At 43.9% G+C, this 18,007-nt stretch overlaps 1 protein-coding gene across 1 annotated transcript; it reads left to right on the forward strand.

Annotated features, from left to right (window-relative positions):
* The first annotated feature begins 1,966 nt into the window (after window positions 1-1,966).
* LOC122540813 (transmembrane emp24 domain-containing protein 3-like) lies at window positions 1,967-15,244 on the forward strand. Its single transcript, XM_043677023.2, has 3 exons — window positions 1,967-2,339; window positions 5,929-6,177; window positions 8,793-15,244. Exons 1-3 carry the CDS (start codon window positions 2,202-2,204, stop codon window positions 9,027-9,029), a joined length of 624 nt encoding a protein of 207 aa, XP_043532958.2. The 5' UTR covers window positions 1,967-2,201; the 3' UTR covers window positions 9,030-15,244.
* Window positions 15,245-18,007: the final 2,763 nt, after the last annotated feature.

Raw genomic sequence — 18,007 nt, forward strand, 5'->3', positions numbered from 1 at the left:
AAGCTAAACAGATTGGGACTGTACTCATTGGAGTTTAGCAGAATGAACAGTGACCTCATTGAAACATATTGGATTCTTTCAGGGATTTGAGAAGATGTTTCCCTGCATGGGAGAATCTAAGCCTAGAGGGAACAGTCTCAAACTAAAGAGGTGCCAATTTAAGACTGAGATGAGGAGGAATTTCCTTTCTTAGAGAATTGCAATCTTTGGAGCTCCTTGCCACAGAGAGCTGCGGGGTAGAGTCCGTGTGTATACTAAGGCTGAGACAGATAGATTCTTGATCAGTTGTGGAATCAAAGGTTATGGGGAAAGGGCAGGGAAGTGGATGTGAGGAATGACAGATCCTCCATGATCCTATTAAATGGTGGAGCAAACTCCTGTTCCTATTTGTTATGGTCTTACTCCAGTAAATTCTGCAAGAAGACAACATAGTTGGCCATTTAGATCATTAGAAATAGGAGTCAGATGAAGCCATTTTGAATCACGAGCCTGTTGCATCATTCTAAGATGTTATGGTTGGTCTATGACCAAAGTGACAGTCAAGAGGATTATTTGGATAAAAATAGTGTACAAGGAATGGGAAAAAGCAGGAGATAGGGACTAGGTAACGATGCTCATTTAGTGAGCCAGGGCAGGCATGATGGGCTGAATGGCCTTCTTCTACACTGTAATACTCTTGCACTGTCACACCTCTGTGATTCTGTGAAGTGCATAAACCTTTCATTGTCCTACATCATTAATATCTATACTTACTAAAATCTATTGATCCCAAATTTAAATTGAAAAAAAATGGACCCAACATGAAATGTCATTTGCAAACAGAGTTCCAAGCTTCACCCTGTTTTTTTTACGAATAAATGCGTCCTAACATTATTTCTAAACAATGTGGCTCCAAACTCAAAGCTGTGTCCCCTAGACCTGGACTCGGAGACCAGTGGGAATTGTTTCTGATTGCTTTTCTGGCCAACTTGCTCTGACTGGACCGGATGGATTTGCAGTCTTCCAGAAGGCCAGTATCTTGAGAGAAACCTGGGAACGAAAGGAAAGGATTTTGAATTAAATCCGCCCCCCCTCTCTCTTCCCTCAAATCTGACTGACCGACACCATCCCCCTCCCAATGTAGGTAGCCACCAACTCACATGTTGAGCAGCTGTTCGGAATTCCTTAACAGCTATTCCTCCGAATAGTGCTTCCTGTGGTTTTACAGGTTCATTCTAAGCTAATTGAACATCACTTCAAACATAAGTATCAGCAAATCCAGAAGGGGGTGTACAGGAACAGAATAATTAGGGAAGAGGAAAGGAACTTGAAGCTGTTAAAGAGCCCTTCTCAGCCTAGTGTTCCATACATTGGTCACACTTGCAACTGTTAGAATGGAACCTGTCTCGCTCTAATCCTGAAACAAAGCGAGAGTTGTCACGTAAGTCTTAAAAAATAGTTAATTAATATTTCCCCAAGCCCTATAATTAATTACATTCAAAGGGCAGGTGGAAATAAAGGAACAAAGTTACTGATGTGAACTATGAATCAATTCTCAGTCGATTAGCCATAAAGCTCCCAGAAAGAGACACATATCCAAAACAAAAGATGAAAGCTCACAGACCTGACCCCCTGAACTATTTCCCACTTTGAAGATGCTGTCTGACCGGCTCAGTATTTCAAGTATTTGATATGGTTATATATTTTTACAATTTTTGTTTTGGTTTACAAGTTAGCAGGATTTAAAAGGAAAGTGGGTGCATATTTAAGAACTAAAACTGAGAGAGGGGCATGAGAATGGGGGTGGAGCGGAGCACAGCATTAAAGAGCTAGCACGAATCCAAAGGGCCGAACAGTTTATTTCTTTTTGTTTTCCCACGTTGAGAGATAAAGGAGAGGCGGGGTCAAGAGCTTAGCTTGACCGCATTATTCAAGTCAGTGGTGCGGAAATCTTGATAAGTAACTCTTCAAATCTGTCCCGAATGCCCTCCCTTTCTCACGGCTCCCGGAAGGATCGATCCCTTGGTGCCACGTCAGGGTTCAGACCGACCCTAACACCGCTTGTGGTCGGCGAGAGGCGGGGCAATGGGAACAAGGTGAAAGGATTTTCCACGAAACACAAAGAGAAGCCGAGTACCAGCCGCGGGGAGGAGAGAGGGCAAACCAGCCACTCGGTACCGGGCAGCACTCAGTCTCCCCCTCCCAGCTCCTCTCCGGTCATCATGTTATTTCCTTTCTTGCTATTCATGCCTTTGGCATCCGCCAATTTAACCGAGCTGACCTTCGAGTTGGCAGACAGAGAGATTCAGTGCTTCTACGAAGAGTTGCAGAAAGATGCCAAGTGCAACTTCGTTTTCCAGGTAAAGTGCAGTCACACAGTTACCAGATTAACCTAGCTGTAAACTGTCAAACATGGGAGATCTAAACACCAGGTTTTACTCCACATGGATTGAAGAAAATTTTTCTTTTTGACTTGACCTTAGAGTTTGCTCCCGGACATTGTGGAGCTTCCTAAGGCAGGGTATGGTAGTTACTCGACAGGCTAATAAAAAGCACAGCAGTCAGGCAGCATCGAGGAGCAGGGGGGTGAATTGACGTTTCTGGCATTAGCCCTTCATCATCTGCAGTCCTCACTTTCTCCTAATGGTGCTGAACGTTAATTTTAAAACCTGTATTACCAACAGAAGAAAGTGAAGGGAAAGCTCCACCATGAGCATATGAAATGTCATAACATTCGAAAGTATGGGTCAAGTGCTAGAAAGTGGGATTAGTGAGTCTCAACACAGACTCGACTGGCCAAAGGACCTCCTCTGTGCTGTATGACTCTGACCCTCGTTGACTCTCAAAGGATCTTCTTTGTGGGAAATAAATTGGAATAATGTCTGTTGTTGTGGTTCTGTTCGCCGAGCTGGGAATCTGTTTTGCAACACAAATTCCCAGCTCAGCAAACAGAACCACAACAACAAGGATCACCCGAGCTACAAATCTTCTCCCAAACTTGGAATAATGTCTGGTTTTGCAGCCATATGGTAGCATCTCCAATGGGCTGGTTATTTTTTCATAACCTTTTATTCTATAGCTTTTTGGGAGTTTTGTTTTGGTAAGTAGCAAGATGGATGGTGTAATTATGGTCAGACTGAGCTTACCTGTGAGATGAAGGTTGAATTCCCACTCCAGCGCAATGTGATGTCAGACAGAAGTTGGTGTCTTTCTAATGAGATGTCACAAAAAGGGCCACTTGCTGTTACATAGTGCTTTTCATAACCACCAGGGGCAGTACTGTGGCTCAGGGGGTGGCACAGTGGCTCAGTGGTTAGCACCACTGCCTCACAGCGCCAGGGTCCCAGGTTCGATTCCAGCCTCGGGTGACTGTCTGTGTGGAGTTTGCACCTTCTCTCCATGTCTGCATGGGTTTCCTCTGGGTGCTCTGGTTTCTTCTCACAGTCCAAAGATGTGCAGGTTAGGTGAATTGGCCATGCTAAATTGCCCATAGTGCTAGGTGCATTAGTCAGAAGTGGGTTACTCTTCAGAGGGTTGGTGTGGACTGGTTGGGCTGAAGGGCCTGTTTCCACACAGTAGGGAACCTAGTCTAAAATACTTTATGATTTCAGTAATCTTGAAATGTCATATTATAGGAAACAAGGTCCCATAAACTGCAATGTAATAACAACCAAATAATTATTTTTGTTGACATTAATATTGGTCGGGCCTCACCTTCAGTGCTCTTCTTTGAAATAGCGCTGTGTCCATCATGGGAAGGTTAAAAATCACACAATCACACAAATAAAGCTGTTATAGTCCAACAGCTTTATTTGGAAATACAAGCTTTCAGAGCGTTGCTCCTTCCAAATAAACCTGTTTGACTCTAACCTGATGCTGTGTGATTTTTAACTTTGTTCACTTCAGTACCTCCACATCAGGGCCATCATGAGAAGGCCATTGACTTAGCATCTCATCCATGTGGCAGCATCTCTGATACTGCAGCACACTCTCACTACTTCACTAGAGTGATAGCCTGGCGTTTTGTGCTGAAATCATAGACCGGCATTTGAAGACTCAACTTTGTAACTTGGAGGTAAGAGTGTTGGCTCAGTTGGCTGGCTTGTGACACACTTGTATACCAACAATGTGGGGTCAATTCCTGCACCAGCTTAAGGCCACTGTGAAGTCTCTCTTGTTTGTAATGTGGTGATGCTCAGGTTGAACTATTGCTAGTTGTCTCTGCCTAATGAGGGAATGGGTTTGTGGTTACTTCACTACATTCACACAGAAGATGCTCTGCCAACTACCATAGAGTCACAACAGTGGGGAAACAGACCATTTGATCCATCAAAGCCACACTGATCCTCTGAAGAGCATCCTCCCTCTGTAACCCTGCATTTCCCACAGCTCATCCACCTAGCCTGCACATCCTTGTGCACTATAGGCAATTTAGTGTGGCCAATCCACTTAACCTGCACATCTTCAGACTTGTGGGCACCTGGAGGAAACCTGCTCAGACAGGAGGAGAATGTGCAAACTCCACACTGATGGTCGCTCGATGGTGGAATTGAACCTGGGTCCCTGGTGCTGTGAGGCAGCAGTGATAACCACTGAGCCACTGTACCAGTGCTAAGATTTGCATCAGCTGTTCAAGGCTGAAGGGGGTTCTCCTGGTGCATTAGCCAACCGTCATTTTTACATCTTTTCTCTTTCACCACTATCAACAAGTCCTGTGTCTTTTACACGGGGTCTCTCCATCATCCACTCTCATGTTCTTCCTCTGCTTCTGTCAAAATTACAAAAAACAAGTTCCCAACATCTTTCAGTTCTGAAGAAGTGTCATACTGCACTTGAAACATACACTCGGTTTCTCCCGTCACAAATCCTGTCAGGACCGCTGTGTTTCTCCAGCATTTTCGGTGCTTTTGTTTTTACATCGGTAACTGATTGTGCAGTGTGCGGAATACTGTGTGTAAAATGGCTGCTATGTTTGCCTGTATAACCTTGGTCTGTGTGTTTCATTGTAATTTATTGCATATCAAGAACTTAGAACATTAACTGGTGAGTGGAAATTGAACTTGACTGCATGATACCAGCACTGGGAGCCCCACTGTGTATTCCCCGGTGCACAGCACTGTATTGTCTGTGGAAAGAATGATAAAAATAGTCAGTTCCTTTGTACCTAGGCCAATGCATTAAATGATGGTTCACAGTTAATGTTCCAAACTTCCTGATATGGGGAGAGGCCTCCAACAAGCCCTCTGTCACTGATATGTGTCTGGAGCTAGGGAATATCCCAGTATGCACACTGCCCTTATATGGGACAGTTAAAGTTCTGAAAATCAGTTTTATCCTGTCTGAAACCTTTGCAATTCCAACGATTTTGAGATCAGCCAGCCAAATGGAGACTTGGGCTGTTTGCGCTAAACCCAAGGGTAGCTTGTTAATTGAAATCAGACAGTCTCTGATACTTCAATGGAACAGCAGAAAATGTTTTAAAATTGTCACATTGCAAATAGAATGATAACTTGAATTTATGTAGTACCCATAACATCATAAAAATGTTCCCCAAGAATGTGATTTGACACCCTCTCACATAAGGAGATGTTAGGATGGATGATTTGGTCAAACTGGCAGATGGAGTTTCGATATAATGTCGTATCTTTATCGGCAGCACCTCCTACAGTGCAACACTCCCTTAGTTCTGCAACAGTTCTGTGTTTAATACCTGGAGTAAAACATGAACTTGGGGACCTTGCAAGACAGAGGTCAGGCAGCTACTGTGACAGCTGTTTTGGTTTGAGCTCTCTTATGATAGGACCTGCTACCTGGATAAGTTTTTGATCTTTTGAAGTAGACAGGCAGGAGGCTGGAAGAACAGCCTGAGTACTTTGGATTCCAGCATCTGCAGTTTTTTTTTTTGTCTTTGATCCTTTGACACCAGTTAAACATTTGTGTTCTCACCAGGTGGTTGCAGGTGGTCACTATGATGTGGATTGCTTCATCGAAGATCCCAGAAGGCGAATGATCTACAGGAAGCACAAGATACGGCAGGACAGCTTGGCTGTGAAAGTGGAGCTCTCCGGTGTCTACAGCTTCTGCTTTGGCAACCAGTTCTCCACCTTCAGCCACAAAAAGATTTACTTCCACCTTGAAGTCGGTGAGGAAATTCCCATTTTTGCCACTGCTGAGGGCAAGGACAGTGCTCTCACACAGGTTCGTTGGTCTTGACAGTCCTTAAGTAATCTGGCTACTCACCCTCACAGAGCCTCAGACTTTTACTATGTTTCAAATATATTTCTTTTAATAGTGAGACCTCGCAGATGGCTCCATTGCACCAGGATTGAGTGAGAGGGGTGATTGTGTGAAGGCAGACTCAGATATTCAATCCCACAGCTTGAAGGATAGTTCTGTGACTTTGGCTAAACCATGGAAGATCCTTGCAATGGCCACAGGAGCTCACAGAGCTCTACCACAGGAGGCCACTTGGTCCATTATTTGGGGAGATTGGCATCATGTTCAATTCTGGTCTCCCTGCAATAGAAAAGAAGTTGTTAAACCTGATCGGGTACAGAAAGTATTTACAAGGCTGTTGCCAGGGCTGGATGGTTTGAGTTACAGGGAGAGGCTGAATAGGCTGGTGCTATTTTCCCTGGAGCATCGGAGGCTGAGGGGTGACCTTATAGAGGTTTATTAAATCATGAGGGGCATGGATAGGATCGAAGAGTGAAAGGTTCTAAAACTAGGGGGCATAGGTTTAAGGTGAATGGGGAAAGATTTAAAAGGATCTAAGGGGCAACTTTTTCACACAGCGGGTGGTGCGTGTTTGCAATGAGCTGCCAGAGGAAGTGGTGGAGGCTGGTACAATTACAGCATTTAAAAGGCATCTGGATGGGTATATGAATAGGAGGCTTTAGAGGGATATGGCAAATGGGACGAGGTTAGGTTAGGATATCTGGTTGGCATGGACAAGTTGGACCGAAGGTTCTGTTTCCGTGCTGTACATCTCAATGATTCTATATTAATATCACTGGACTAGTAATCTAGGTGTCCAAACTAATGCTCTGGAGACACAAGTTCAAATCCCACCACAGCAACTGGTGGAATTTAAATTCACTTATTAACTCTGAAATATAAAGCTAGTCTCAACAAAGATGGCCATCAAGTCTCCCTCTAAGCTGTGCAACTGTAGGGAAGCTCTGCAAAGCTGATGGTGTGTAGACAAGTTGACCTCCAGTCCTAGATGTCACTGCATTGAAAGTCCGTACAATGACAGGAACGATCAGAGGAAACGTAGTGGCCATGACAACTATCACCAATAGTAGTACAAACCCTTCTGGTTCTCTTATGCCCTTTAGCAAACAGATTCTGCCATCCTTACCCAGTCTGGTCTACATGTGACTTCTGACTCAACATTATGATTAACTGCTAAGTACCCAATGACATGACCTAATAAGCCACTCAAGGGCAATTAGGGATGGGCAACAAATTGGCCTTGCCAATGATGTCCACATCCCATGAAAGAATGAAGAAACAAATGCCAGTGTTGGCTCTTTGAAGGACCTCTCTAATTAGTGTAACTCCCTTGCCTTTATTTTCCCCCTTCCTTCCAAAAAAATGGCAAAATTGTTCTTGCTAAAGTATTCATCCAACTCTCTTTCAAAAGTTATAATTGAACCTGCTTCTACAGCATTTTCAAGTAATCCATTCCATATATTAATAAGTCACTGCATTTAAAAACAAGTTCTCCTCAGCTCCCACTTGTGCCTTTGTAGATAAATCACACAGGGCACTTTGGCTGAGCCTCAGAAGGATTACATTCCAATGCATGCAGGATGTTTGGTCAAACAGCAACAATCCTGAGTCCAAAAACAAAGGTCTTGGAGAATGATAGTGATGATTAATAGGGGTGACCAGAAGAGTGTGATGTATAGTTAATGTCACTGGACTAGTAATCATGAGGGCCAGGGCTATTGCTTTGGGGACATTGGCTCAAATCTCACTAAGGCAACTAGTGAAACTTTTATTCAATTAATCAATCTGGAATATTAACCTAGTCTCAATAATGGTGACTATCAAGCAATCATCAAATATGGTAAAAGCCCATCTGTATCACCCATGTGTGGGTGATATTGTTACAGATCTTGTAACTGAAGAAGCTGTGCCAAGGCACCTTTGTACCGAAGATGGTGACTTATAAACTTTTCACACTACATATTTGAGTGCATATGACAATATAGCTATCAATTCAATTCAATTCAATTCAATTCATGTCCTTTAGGAAAGGAAATTTGCCATTATTGCCCTCTCTGGCCTTGGTGGAACTCTGAGCAGTGCCTCTTAACTGACCCTGTGAAATGGCCCTAGTGTGGCACTCAGTTCAAGGGCAATTAGGGATGGACAATAAATGCTGACTTGACCAGTGATACCCACACCTCATTTAAGGAAAAGGGAAGGTTGATGAATCATCGCTATTGTTGTTGGAGTCATAGTTATACAGCACAGAAACAGACCCTTCGGTCCAACCAGTCCATGCCGATCATAAGCCTACACTAAACTAATCCCACCTGCCTGGTCCTGGCCCACATCCCTCCAAACCTTTCCTTTTGATATACTTGATATACATTGTAACTGTACCCACATTCGCCACTACCTCAGGACGTTCATTCCACACCCTGTGTGCAAAACATTTGCCCTTTGTGTCTTTTCAAAATCTCTCTCTTCTCACCTTAGAACATGTCGCCCAGACTTGAGATCCACTTTCGAATGTGCAGTCATTAATGGCCGAGGCAGTTATACTGCAGTGTTATCCTATTTGTTTATCTCCTCAGCTGGAAGCCTCCTGCCTTTCCATCCATACTGCACTGCGGAGTGTGATGAGCATGCAGACACAACAGCGGGTGCAGGCATTGATTGATCACCTGCACGCAGAAGACGTGAACAGTCACATTATCTACTGGGCATCTAGTGAGACCATCATCCTTTTCCTGGTTACTGTGGGCCAGTTGATTATCGTGAAGAGATTCTTCACTGATCAAAGGGCCAATATAAGTGTGGCCACCACATAACCACCTAACATCCATTGGCCACTGGAAATAAATATGCAACATTACTGTAGCAAAGGCATTGTGTGACAATCAACGTGCAGTGGTCAAAGAGAAGATTATAGTCAGTGAAACTAGTTCCCATTTAACTACATGTTGCAAAGTGAGGGAGAGAGATATCTGTACCTGTGGCTAATAGTTACCACTTCTTAAGATGGAGAAAACCTCTTCAACCGTAGGACAAGCTGACAACCATAAAAAAAGCAAATAACTTGCACATAAAATGCCTATCATGACATTAGGATGTCCCCAATTATTTAATTTGTTGAAGTGTTATCAATGTTTATACAGTATGCAGGGTATTGTGATCAATTTATACACAGCAAGCTTCACAAAATGCCAAATGGATGCCTAACCGTATAAACTGCACTTGTAGATATAGTTAAAGGAAGTTAATAGGGTTGATTAAGGGAATTTATATATTGGTTAATAGTGTTTGTAGTATACATTAAGGGGGATTTAGTGCTGGTTAAGGGTGTTCATAGTGTTGGTTCAGGGCGTTTATTGTGTTGCTTAAGGGAAATTGAGATGTTTATTAAGGGCGTTTGTAATGTTGGTTCAGGGCATTTGTAGTGTTGGTTCAGGGCATTTGTAGTGTTGGTTCAGGGCATTTGTAGTGTTGGTTCAGGGCGTTTGTAATGTTGGTTCAGGGCGTTTGTAGTGTTGGTTCAGGGCGTTTGTAGTGTTGGTTCAGGGTGTCTGTAGTGTTGGTTCAGGGTGTCTGTAGTGTTGGTTCAGGGTGTCTGTAGTGTTGGTTCAGGGCGTTTGTAGTGTTGGTTCAGGGCGTTTGTAATGTTGGTTCAGGGCGTTTGTAATGTTGGTTCACGGTGTCTGTACTGTTGGTTCACGGTGTCTGTACTGTTGGTTTACGGTGTCTGTAGTGTTGGTTCAGGGCATTTGTAATGTTGGTTCAGGGCGTTTGTAATGTTGGTTCAGGGCGTCTGTAGTGTTGGTTCAGGGTGTCTGTAGTGTTGGTTCAGGGTGTCTGTAGTGTTGGTTAAGGGTGTTTGTAATGTTTGTTAGGAGAAGTTATAGCATTGATTGAGCGTGTCTGTAATGTTGGTTAAGGGAGTTAATAGCATAGGTTAAGGGTGTTTGTGGTGTTAGTAAAGGGAGAAATGATGGCTCACATGTAACAGACTTCACTACAGACTATATCACTGGTGTCAGGTGACCAAGCCACATCATAGTTTGAAATGTGCAGTGAGACACCTCTAATAGTTCCACACTTCCAGTGAATCTTCACATTTTGAGGCTCTTGGCTTCACTGTCTCGTTTGATCTCAAGTGAAGCTGCTTCATCTCCTCAATCTCTAAGTTGGCCTTCACAACATTTGATTTCCTTTTTGACTGCTGGATCTCTCAACAGTGTCTCACTGCTTATAGAACCTCAGATCATGTGAATGGGCCTCTCATATTCAACACCCCTTACTCCCCGGATGCAGAAACGAGGAAAGACCAAACCATCTGGATTAGCAAATCCAAATAATACCTTTAAGTTCCACCAACCATGCCCTTCCTCACTGCATATGCCATCCTTGTTTGATTTTGCCAATTTAATGAAATAATTAGCAACAGCAATTTCCTATCTTGCTCCCTCAAAGCTATGTCTTACACTCCTCACTTTCTCTTCACCATTGTTGGAAGTGTAGATGCCTCAGACCTTGTCTTCCTCACATAGATCTCAGAATCCTGATAATGAAGCCTCACTTCTCCCAACAATCAAACAAACCTGGTTTACCTTGTCTGCTCACCTCATTCTTTCCAGGTGACAGGCAGCCTATACTTGGGGCTTTAGCCATTCAATGTGGGTTCAGAACAAACGAACGCTATTTAGGTCTCAGATCTGTTCTGATATTCAGTTGGAACATGTCTAATGCCCGTTGCTAAAAATGCTTATGAAGAGATGCCATTTGATATGGCATGATCATGCTTATCATGTGGACTCATTCCAACCCTGCTCATTGTTCAAAGGGAGAGGATATGTGAGAGTTTAAGAAAAGAGATTTGTTTTGTATGGAGTTCTTGGTGTAGCATTGTAAAACTCAGTAATAATGATATCACAAGACCGCTCTGATTACTTCATGAGTCTGCTTTAGTGACATCAACAAACTGCACCTTTTCCATCATATTTTGTTAAAACCTTTTGTCTTGCACTCATCAGACAATTCACAAGTATACCATTATAAAGAGAGAACAACATTTATGAGGCATTGGAATTCAATATACCATGATATTTATTTGTGTGATAGATAAAACACGTGAAATGCTGTGATTTCAAGCGTGTAAGCTGTGTGTCTGTCAATCGTATCAAACAACATGGCTCCCTTCAGCTGTTTGAAATCAGCAAGTTATTGATTATACCCAAACTTGTACAATTCACAATACGGTGTCCAACATTTGGTGTAATTTTGCAATTGGTTAACATGGACTAAACAATCCTGAGTGTGCTAAGAATTATGCAGGGAATCAATTTAGGATTGCCTATCAGGTTCGCAGTGTGGTGCATTAGTGTGGAATATATTCTGTAAATTAATATAAAATGTCATGTCTTTGCAGGCAGAAAACACATATACACATGAGCACCTATTTCAATTCAACAAAATAGCTAACAGACATTCACTGGCTCATTTCTTGAGACAATACCTTGTCAATCAACATTCCTGGTTTAAAATTTAAACAGAGTTTGTCAATTAACTGTCAGGCATCATTACCCATCACATTGTCCTGGCAATACCTCTCAACCAGAGTCTACTTGTCAACCAATCTCCTCTCATATGGTATCAATGTTGTTTTCCCTTTACATTGGTATTCTTGCAAATTGTCCTGATAAGTGCAAGATGAAAGGCTTCAACAAGATGTGTTTTTTGTTTAAAGCAATACTTAATTTCTGCACTGCCAAATAGACTATTTTTAAGGGATTGGATGTGAGGAGTTGAGTGATATGCCTCTAGTCTGTGCTGGTGAGTTGTCAGCAAGTGTGAAATTCTATTCTACCCCCAAATGAAAATAATCGTAACAGGTGGCTGATGCACCTGGACTGGAATATAAATATCTCACTCCATAGCAGAGACTGATCCTCCCACTTCCTCCAGACCAAAGGGGTAGCCATGGGCACACGTATGGGCCCCAGCTATGCCTGTCTCTTTGTTGGCTACGTAGAGCAGTTGATCTTCCGTAATTACACCGGCACCACTCCCCACCTCTTCCTCCGCTACATTGATGACTGCATTGGCGCCACCTCGTGCTCCCGCGAGGAGGTTGAGCAATTCATCAACTTCACCAACACATTCCACCCTGACCTTAAATTTACCTGGACCATCTCTGACACCTCCCTCCCCTTCCTGGACCTCTCCATCTCCATCAGTGACGACCGACTTGACACTGACATCTTCTACAAACCCACCGACTCCCACATCTACCTGGATTACACCTCTTCCCACCCTACCTCTTGCAAAAATGCCATCCCGTATTCTCAATTCCTCCGCCTCCGCCGTATCTGCTCCCAGGAGGAGCGGTTCCACCATAGAACACACCAGATGGCCTCCTTCTTTAGAGACCGCAATTTCCCTTCCCACGTGGTTAAAGATGCCCTCCAACGCATCTCATCCACATCCCGCACCTCCGCCCTCAGACCCAACCCCTCCAACCGCAACAAGGACAGAACGCCCCTGGTGCTCACCTTCCACCCTACCAACCTTCGCATAAACCAAATCATCCGCCGACATTTCCGCCACCTCCAAACAGACCCCACCACCAGGGATATATTTCCCTCCCCACCCCTCTCCGCATTCCGCAAAGACCGTTCCCTCCGTGACTACCTGGTCAGGTCCACGCCCCCCTACGACCCACCCTCCCATCCTGGCACTTTCCCCTGCCACCGCAGGAACTGTAAAACCTGCGCCCACACCTCCTCCCTCACCTCTATCCAAGGCCCCAGAGGAGCTTTCCACATCCATCAAAGTTTTACCTGCACATCCACTAATATCATCTATTGTATCCGTTGCTCCCGATGCGGTCTCCTCTACATTGGGGAGACTGGACGCCTCCTAGCAGAGCGCTTTAGGGAACATCTCCGAGACACCCGCACCAATCAACCAAATCGCCCAGTGGCTCAACATTTCAACTCCCCCTCCCACTCTGCCGAGGATATGGAGGTGCTGGGCCTCCTCCACCGCCGCTCCCTCACCGCCTGGAGGAAGAACGCCTCATCTTCCGCCTCGGAACACTTCAACCCCAGGGCATCAATGTGGATTTCAACAGTTTCCTCATTTCCCCTTCCCCCACCTCATCCTAGCTTCTAACCTCCAACAACTCGATCCCCTGACCTGTCCGGACTTGTCCGACCTGCCCAGCTCCTTTTCCACCTATCCACTCCACCCTCTCCTCCCTGACCTATCACCTTCATCTCCTTCCCCACTGACCTATTGTACTCTATGCCACTCTCTCCCCACCCCCACCCTCCTCTAGCTTATCTCTCCACGCTTCAGGCTCTCTGCCTTTATTCCTGATGAAGGGCTTTTGCCCGGAACGTCGATTTTGCCTGTCTTCGGATGCTGCCTGAATTGCTGTGCTCTTCCAGCACCACTGATCCAATAAATGCTAGCCTAGCCAGCGATACCCACATCCCTCAATGATTTTTTTTAAAAAACATTTCAAGTAGCTACTTGGTTGAGCACTGATGCCGAACCACTTGTTGTGAGTACCAGGACAGTTTATCCTAAGAATAATTATTACACCACATATAGCGTTTAAACACGTTCAGTATAAAGACTACTGACTGCAAGCTCTTAACTGAACAGAACTCACTAAGGCAGTAGCTCAGATGGAGAATAAGTGAGACTATATACTCACCCCTTTTAAAGAATCCTGTTAAATGAGGGCTTGAGTGCCACTAAACAGGATCAATTGAGTATATAATAGGTGCAGAGTAGTCTCAGTACAATTCCATTGCTCTTTGCAACTGGAAACCTAATTTTTCTTGGCATGCTAGGTTCTGTCGACTAATCTGTTAATCTTCACCCGTGGAATATACAACTTGCACTTATGTAATGCTTTTCATGATCTCAGTATGTGCCAAGTTTATCAGAGCCAATTAAATGCTTTAGAAGGGTTGTCATACAGAAAACACAACAGCCAATTTGTTCACTGCAAACTCTTGCATATAGCATTGTGATATTGACCTGATAATGTATTTTTTAAATGGTGACTGAGGGCAGGAGTGCAGGAAAGGGCCTCAGTTTTGTTGAACAATCACGGATTGTTTACATCCCGCCAACAGCAGATTGGACTGGAGCATCCCACTAGAAAAAAGACTATCGCCACCAGTCCAGTTCCCTACTTGTGTTAGTTTCCTGAAAAGGTCGTGTTAAGAACAGGGCAAAGTCATTGGCAAAGGCTACATCAATGCCCAGAAGAAGTTGACACTTCCAGCAGTATAGTGGCCAACACCTCATGGAGAGGGAGAGGAAATGGCATGGTTGGAAAGAGTCAATGATTGGTCCCAAAGACACAGCAGCTGATGTGGCCCCAGGAATGGTGTCTCCAACCCCTCCCACCCAACCTCCAGCCCAACTCTGGACTGCTCCGAGAGCTAGAGGCTAAGAGATCATTAGCTATCACTGTCTTTCCCTAATGGCAATGTCACTACAGCCACACTGACTTCTTTTTTTCCCATTTCATGCCAGTTCAGACATGCTGGCATGCTGTCCTGGGTCATGGTGCCTCATAGGGCATGTGGACCTTGCAGACAGAGGAGAACACATTGGTACGACAATCAGCACATTCTGTTCTTGTTCCATATATTAAACAGGGCCAAAGTTGGCTATGGAGTCAGCAGTTGGCATCTAGACACATTTATCCCAGACAGTAGCATCTCTCCTATCAATGCAACCTCACGACTCTCAATCTGATTCACTCTCCCATGGTGTCCATGAAATATTATGCTGTAGGGATAGTGTATAGGGGATTAAATCAGGGACATAAATCCTGTATATTGAGGAGATGCACAGTCCTTTCATACTGCAAGTAATGCATGAATTTATTCAACAGCTGTACAGATCAAATGTGTTGGTGTGATTTCAATCATAAATTTGATTCTGTCAATCAGTACGCGTTTAGTTCATTTCAATTTTCGCTCACCCACCTCAATGAATAAAAATAAATTTGATGACTGATTGATTCTAGTTCCAGTTTAATTTTCACCTTAATCCGGAAGTGCTGTTAGAATTATTGCAAGGAGGAAGCAACTTAGAAAAGAGGGAATTAGATAGCGTTTCTCTGACAGTGAGATTAAATGGGACAAAGATGTCATGTTCATTGCCTCCCTGATGGTACCATTGGGTAACATGATTCAGGTGGAATACAGTTAGGTCTTAGCTTAAAGCCAGGACTAGTTTTTGATATCCAACTTGTGACGTTAGCTGGGTTTGCCTTGGGATCAACCAATACATTCCAACTTGTCTGTGATGTACCTTCTACATCCCACAGTATAAGAATATTGTGTCAACACTGTCTTAAAGAAATAACTTGTATTTATAAAGAATCTTGCCTTGGGACACTCCAAAGCATCTTTTTAAGTAATTATCTCTTTTTGCTTTGGAATGTAGTCGTTGTTCCATTGAAAAACATAGCAATCATCCAATGCCCTGCAATTAGCAGCTTAGGATAGAATCCTTACAGTGTAGATAGAGGCCATTCAACCCATCGAATCTGCACTGATGTTTCAAAAAGCTTCTGATCCAAACCCACCCGCTCCCCCATCCCTGCACCTAGCCTGCACATCCCTGGACACTATGGATAATTTAGCATGACCAATCTACCATAATCTGCACATCTTTGGACTATAGGAGGAAACTGGGGCAAACCCATGCAGACACGGGAAGAATGTGCAAACTCCACACAGACAGTGTCCCCAAGGCTGGAATTGAACCTTAGTCTGTGGTGCTGTGACGCAACAGTGCTAACCACTGAGCCACTGGAATAAATGACCTATTCTTGATGGTGTTGGTTAAGGGAAGAATCTGTGCCTTTCTGCATGGAGGAAGGGTCACACCAATAACAGACTCATCCCAAGTTGCCCAGGCACAGTTCCTTGGGCAGTGGGACAGTGGGTAGCTTTGGCCTCACTTGTTCAAATTCCACTCATTACTTATGAAAGAAAATATCATCAGCCTTTTATATTGTGCTTCTCATATATCTGGGTGGTTTCCCAAAGCACAAGTTACACTGGAAATAGTTTTTGGGGAGAGATGGATGGTTATTGGTAATGTTACTGGATGAGTCAACCAGAAGCCTAGGTGAATGTTCTGGGACACACGACATTCAAATGACATCTTGCAGAATTTAAGTTCTGTTCTTAAATCTGGAAATATAAAATTAATTTCCAAAACTGTGACCATGAAGCTATCAATGATTGGTGTCAGATCCATCTGGTTCACTAACATCCTTTAGGGAAAGAAATGTGGCCTCCTTACCTGGTCTGACTTGCATGTGACTCTAGACCCTAGCTGTGTGGTTGAATTTTAACTATCCTCTAATATAGCCTAGGTAGCCACACAGTTCAAGGGTAACGAGGAAGGGTCAACAAATGCTGGCCCTCACTAAGGTTGCGCGGAAAAAAAGAAAACATAATGCAGTCATTGCTATGTTGATGTAGCCAATTTGTACACAGCAAAACACAATGGATAAGAGGGATTCTGAAGTTATTCACTTTGTTTAACCTGGCAAAGCAGTCAGAGAACAGTACAAATATGAAATAACAGAGGTCTTCATGAAACACATCATCCATAATTTCTCTTTTTCAAAACGTAAATAAGATGACAAAGGGTGAGAAGTGACTTGGAAGTCTATTACCTTTGTTCTCGAACTACCCATGCAGCCTTCAACACTTTGAACAACCCCCATTGTTCCTGCCTTTGCTACTTCCTCCTGGTTGGATTACTTGAAAACTATTCACTGACTTTTCATTAAATGACCATGAGAACCTTCTTCCATGTATGGAGTCAGCTATTACGAGGGGGCATAGCTTTAAATTAAGGGGTGGTAGGTATAGGACAGATGTTAGGGGTAGATTCTTTACTTAGCGAGTCGTGAGTTCATGGAATGCCCTGCCAGTAGCAGTGGTGGACTCTCCCTCTTTATGGGCATTTAAACGGGCATTGGATAGGCATGTGGAGGATAGTGGGCTAGTGTAGGTTAGGTGGGCTTGGATCGGCGCAACATCGAGGGCCAAAAGGCCTGTACTGCGCTGTATTTTTCTATGTTCTATGTTCTATAACACTCTCATCCTCATACAGTCCATAGGGTCATTCAGCACGGAAACAGACCCTTCGGTCCAACCAGTCCATGCCGAAAATAATCGAAGAGAAAGTGAGGACTGCAGATGCTGGAGATCAGAGCTGAAAATCTGTTGCTGGAATTGTGCAGCAGGTTAGGCAGCATCCAAGGAGCAGGAAAATCGACGTTTCGGGCATGATTCCTGAAGAAGGGCTCATGCCCGAAACGTCGATTCTCCTGCTCCTTGGATGCTGCCTGACCTGCTGCGCTTTTCCAGCAACACATTTTCAGCTCATGCCGAAAATAATCCCAAACTAAACTGGTCCCATCTCCCTGCTCCTGGCCCATACCCCTCCAAACCTTTCCTATTCATGTACCTTGACATGGTCTGATCTCACCCTTTTTCTTCATCTGTAGCATTTCAAATGAATCTGCACATTTAAATGAGAAATTTTGTGAAGCTGCCCTAATTCTAGGCAATGGACCTTTGGCTGTTTGATATTTGAAGTGTCAAGGTGCGCAGGTGCAATACTTGTACTTTCCAGCAGATGGAGCATTGCAGTCACTCGCCATCCAGTTAGCGTAATGGAAAACTCCAATGGGACAAGGAGAAAGTTTGGACTGCCAATGCTGGAGACCTGAGCTGAAAAGTGTGGTTGCAGGTCA

This window comes from Chiloscyllium plagiosum, unplaced genomic scaffold (genome assembly GCF_037043375.1).
Source record: "Chiloscyllium plagiosum isolate Xiang-an unplaced genomic scaffold, Cpla_swu_hap1 HiC_scaffold_39, whole genome shotgun sequence".
NCBI lineage: Eukaryota > Metazoa > Chordata > Chondrichthyes > Orectolobiformes > Hemiscylliidae > Chiloscyllium > Chiloscyllium plagiosum.

Excerpts from the sequence above, each read along its gene's own strand:
- LOC122540813 (XM_043677023.2), top strand. The coding sequence starts at position 2,202 with ATGTTATTTCCTTTCTTGCTATTCATGCCTTTGGCATCCGCCAATTTA. Across the intron at positions 2,340-5,928 it reads AGTGCAACTTCGTTTTCCAG|GTGGTTGCAGGTGGTCACTA; the intron begins GTAAAGTGCAGT and ends TGTTCTCACCAG. Across the intron at positions 6,178-8,792 it reads AGGACAGTGCTCTCACACAG|CTGGAAGCCTCCTGCCTTTC; the intron begins GTTCGTTGGTCT and ends TTATCTCCTCAG.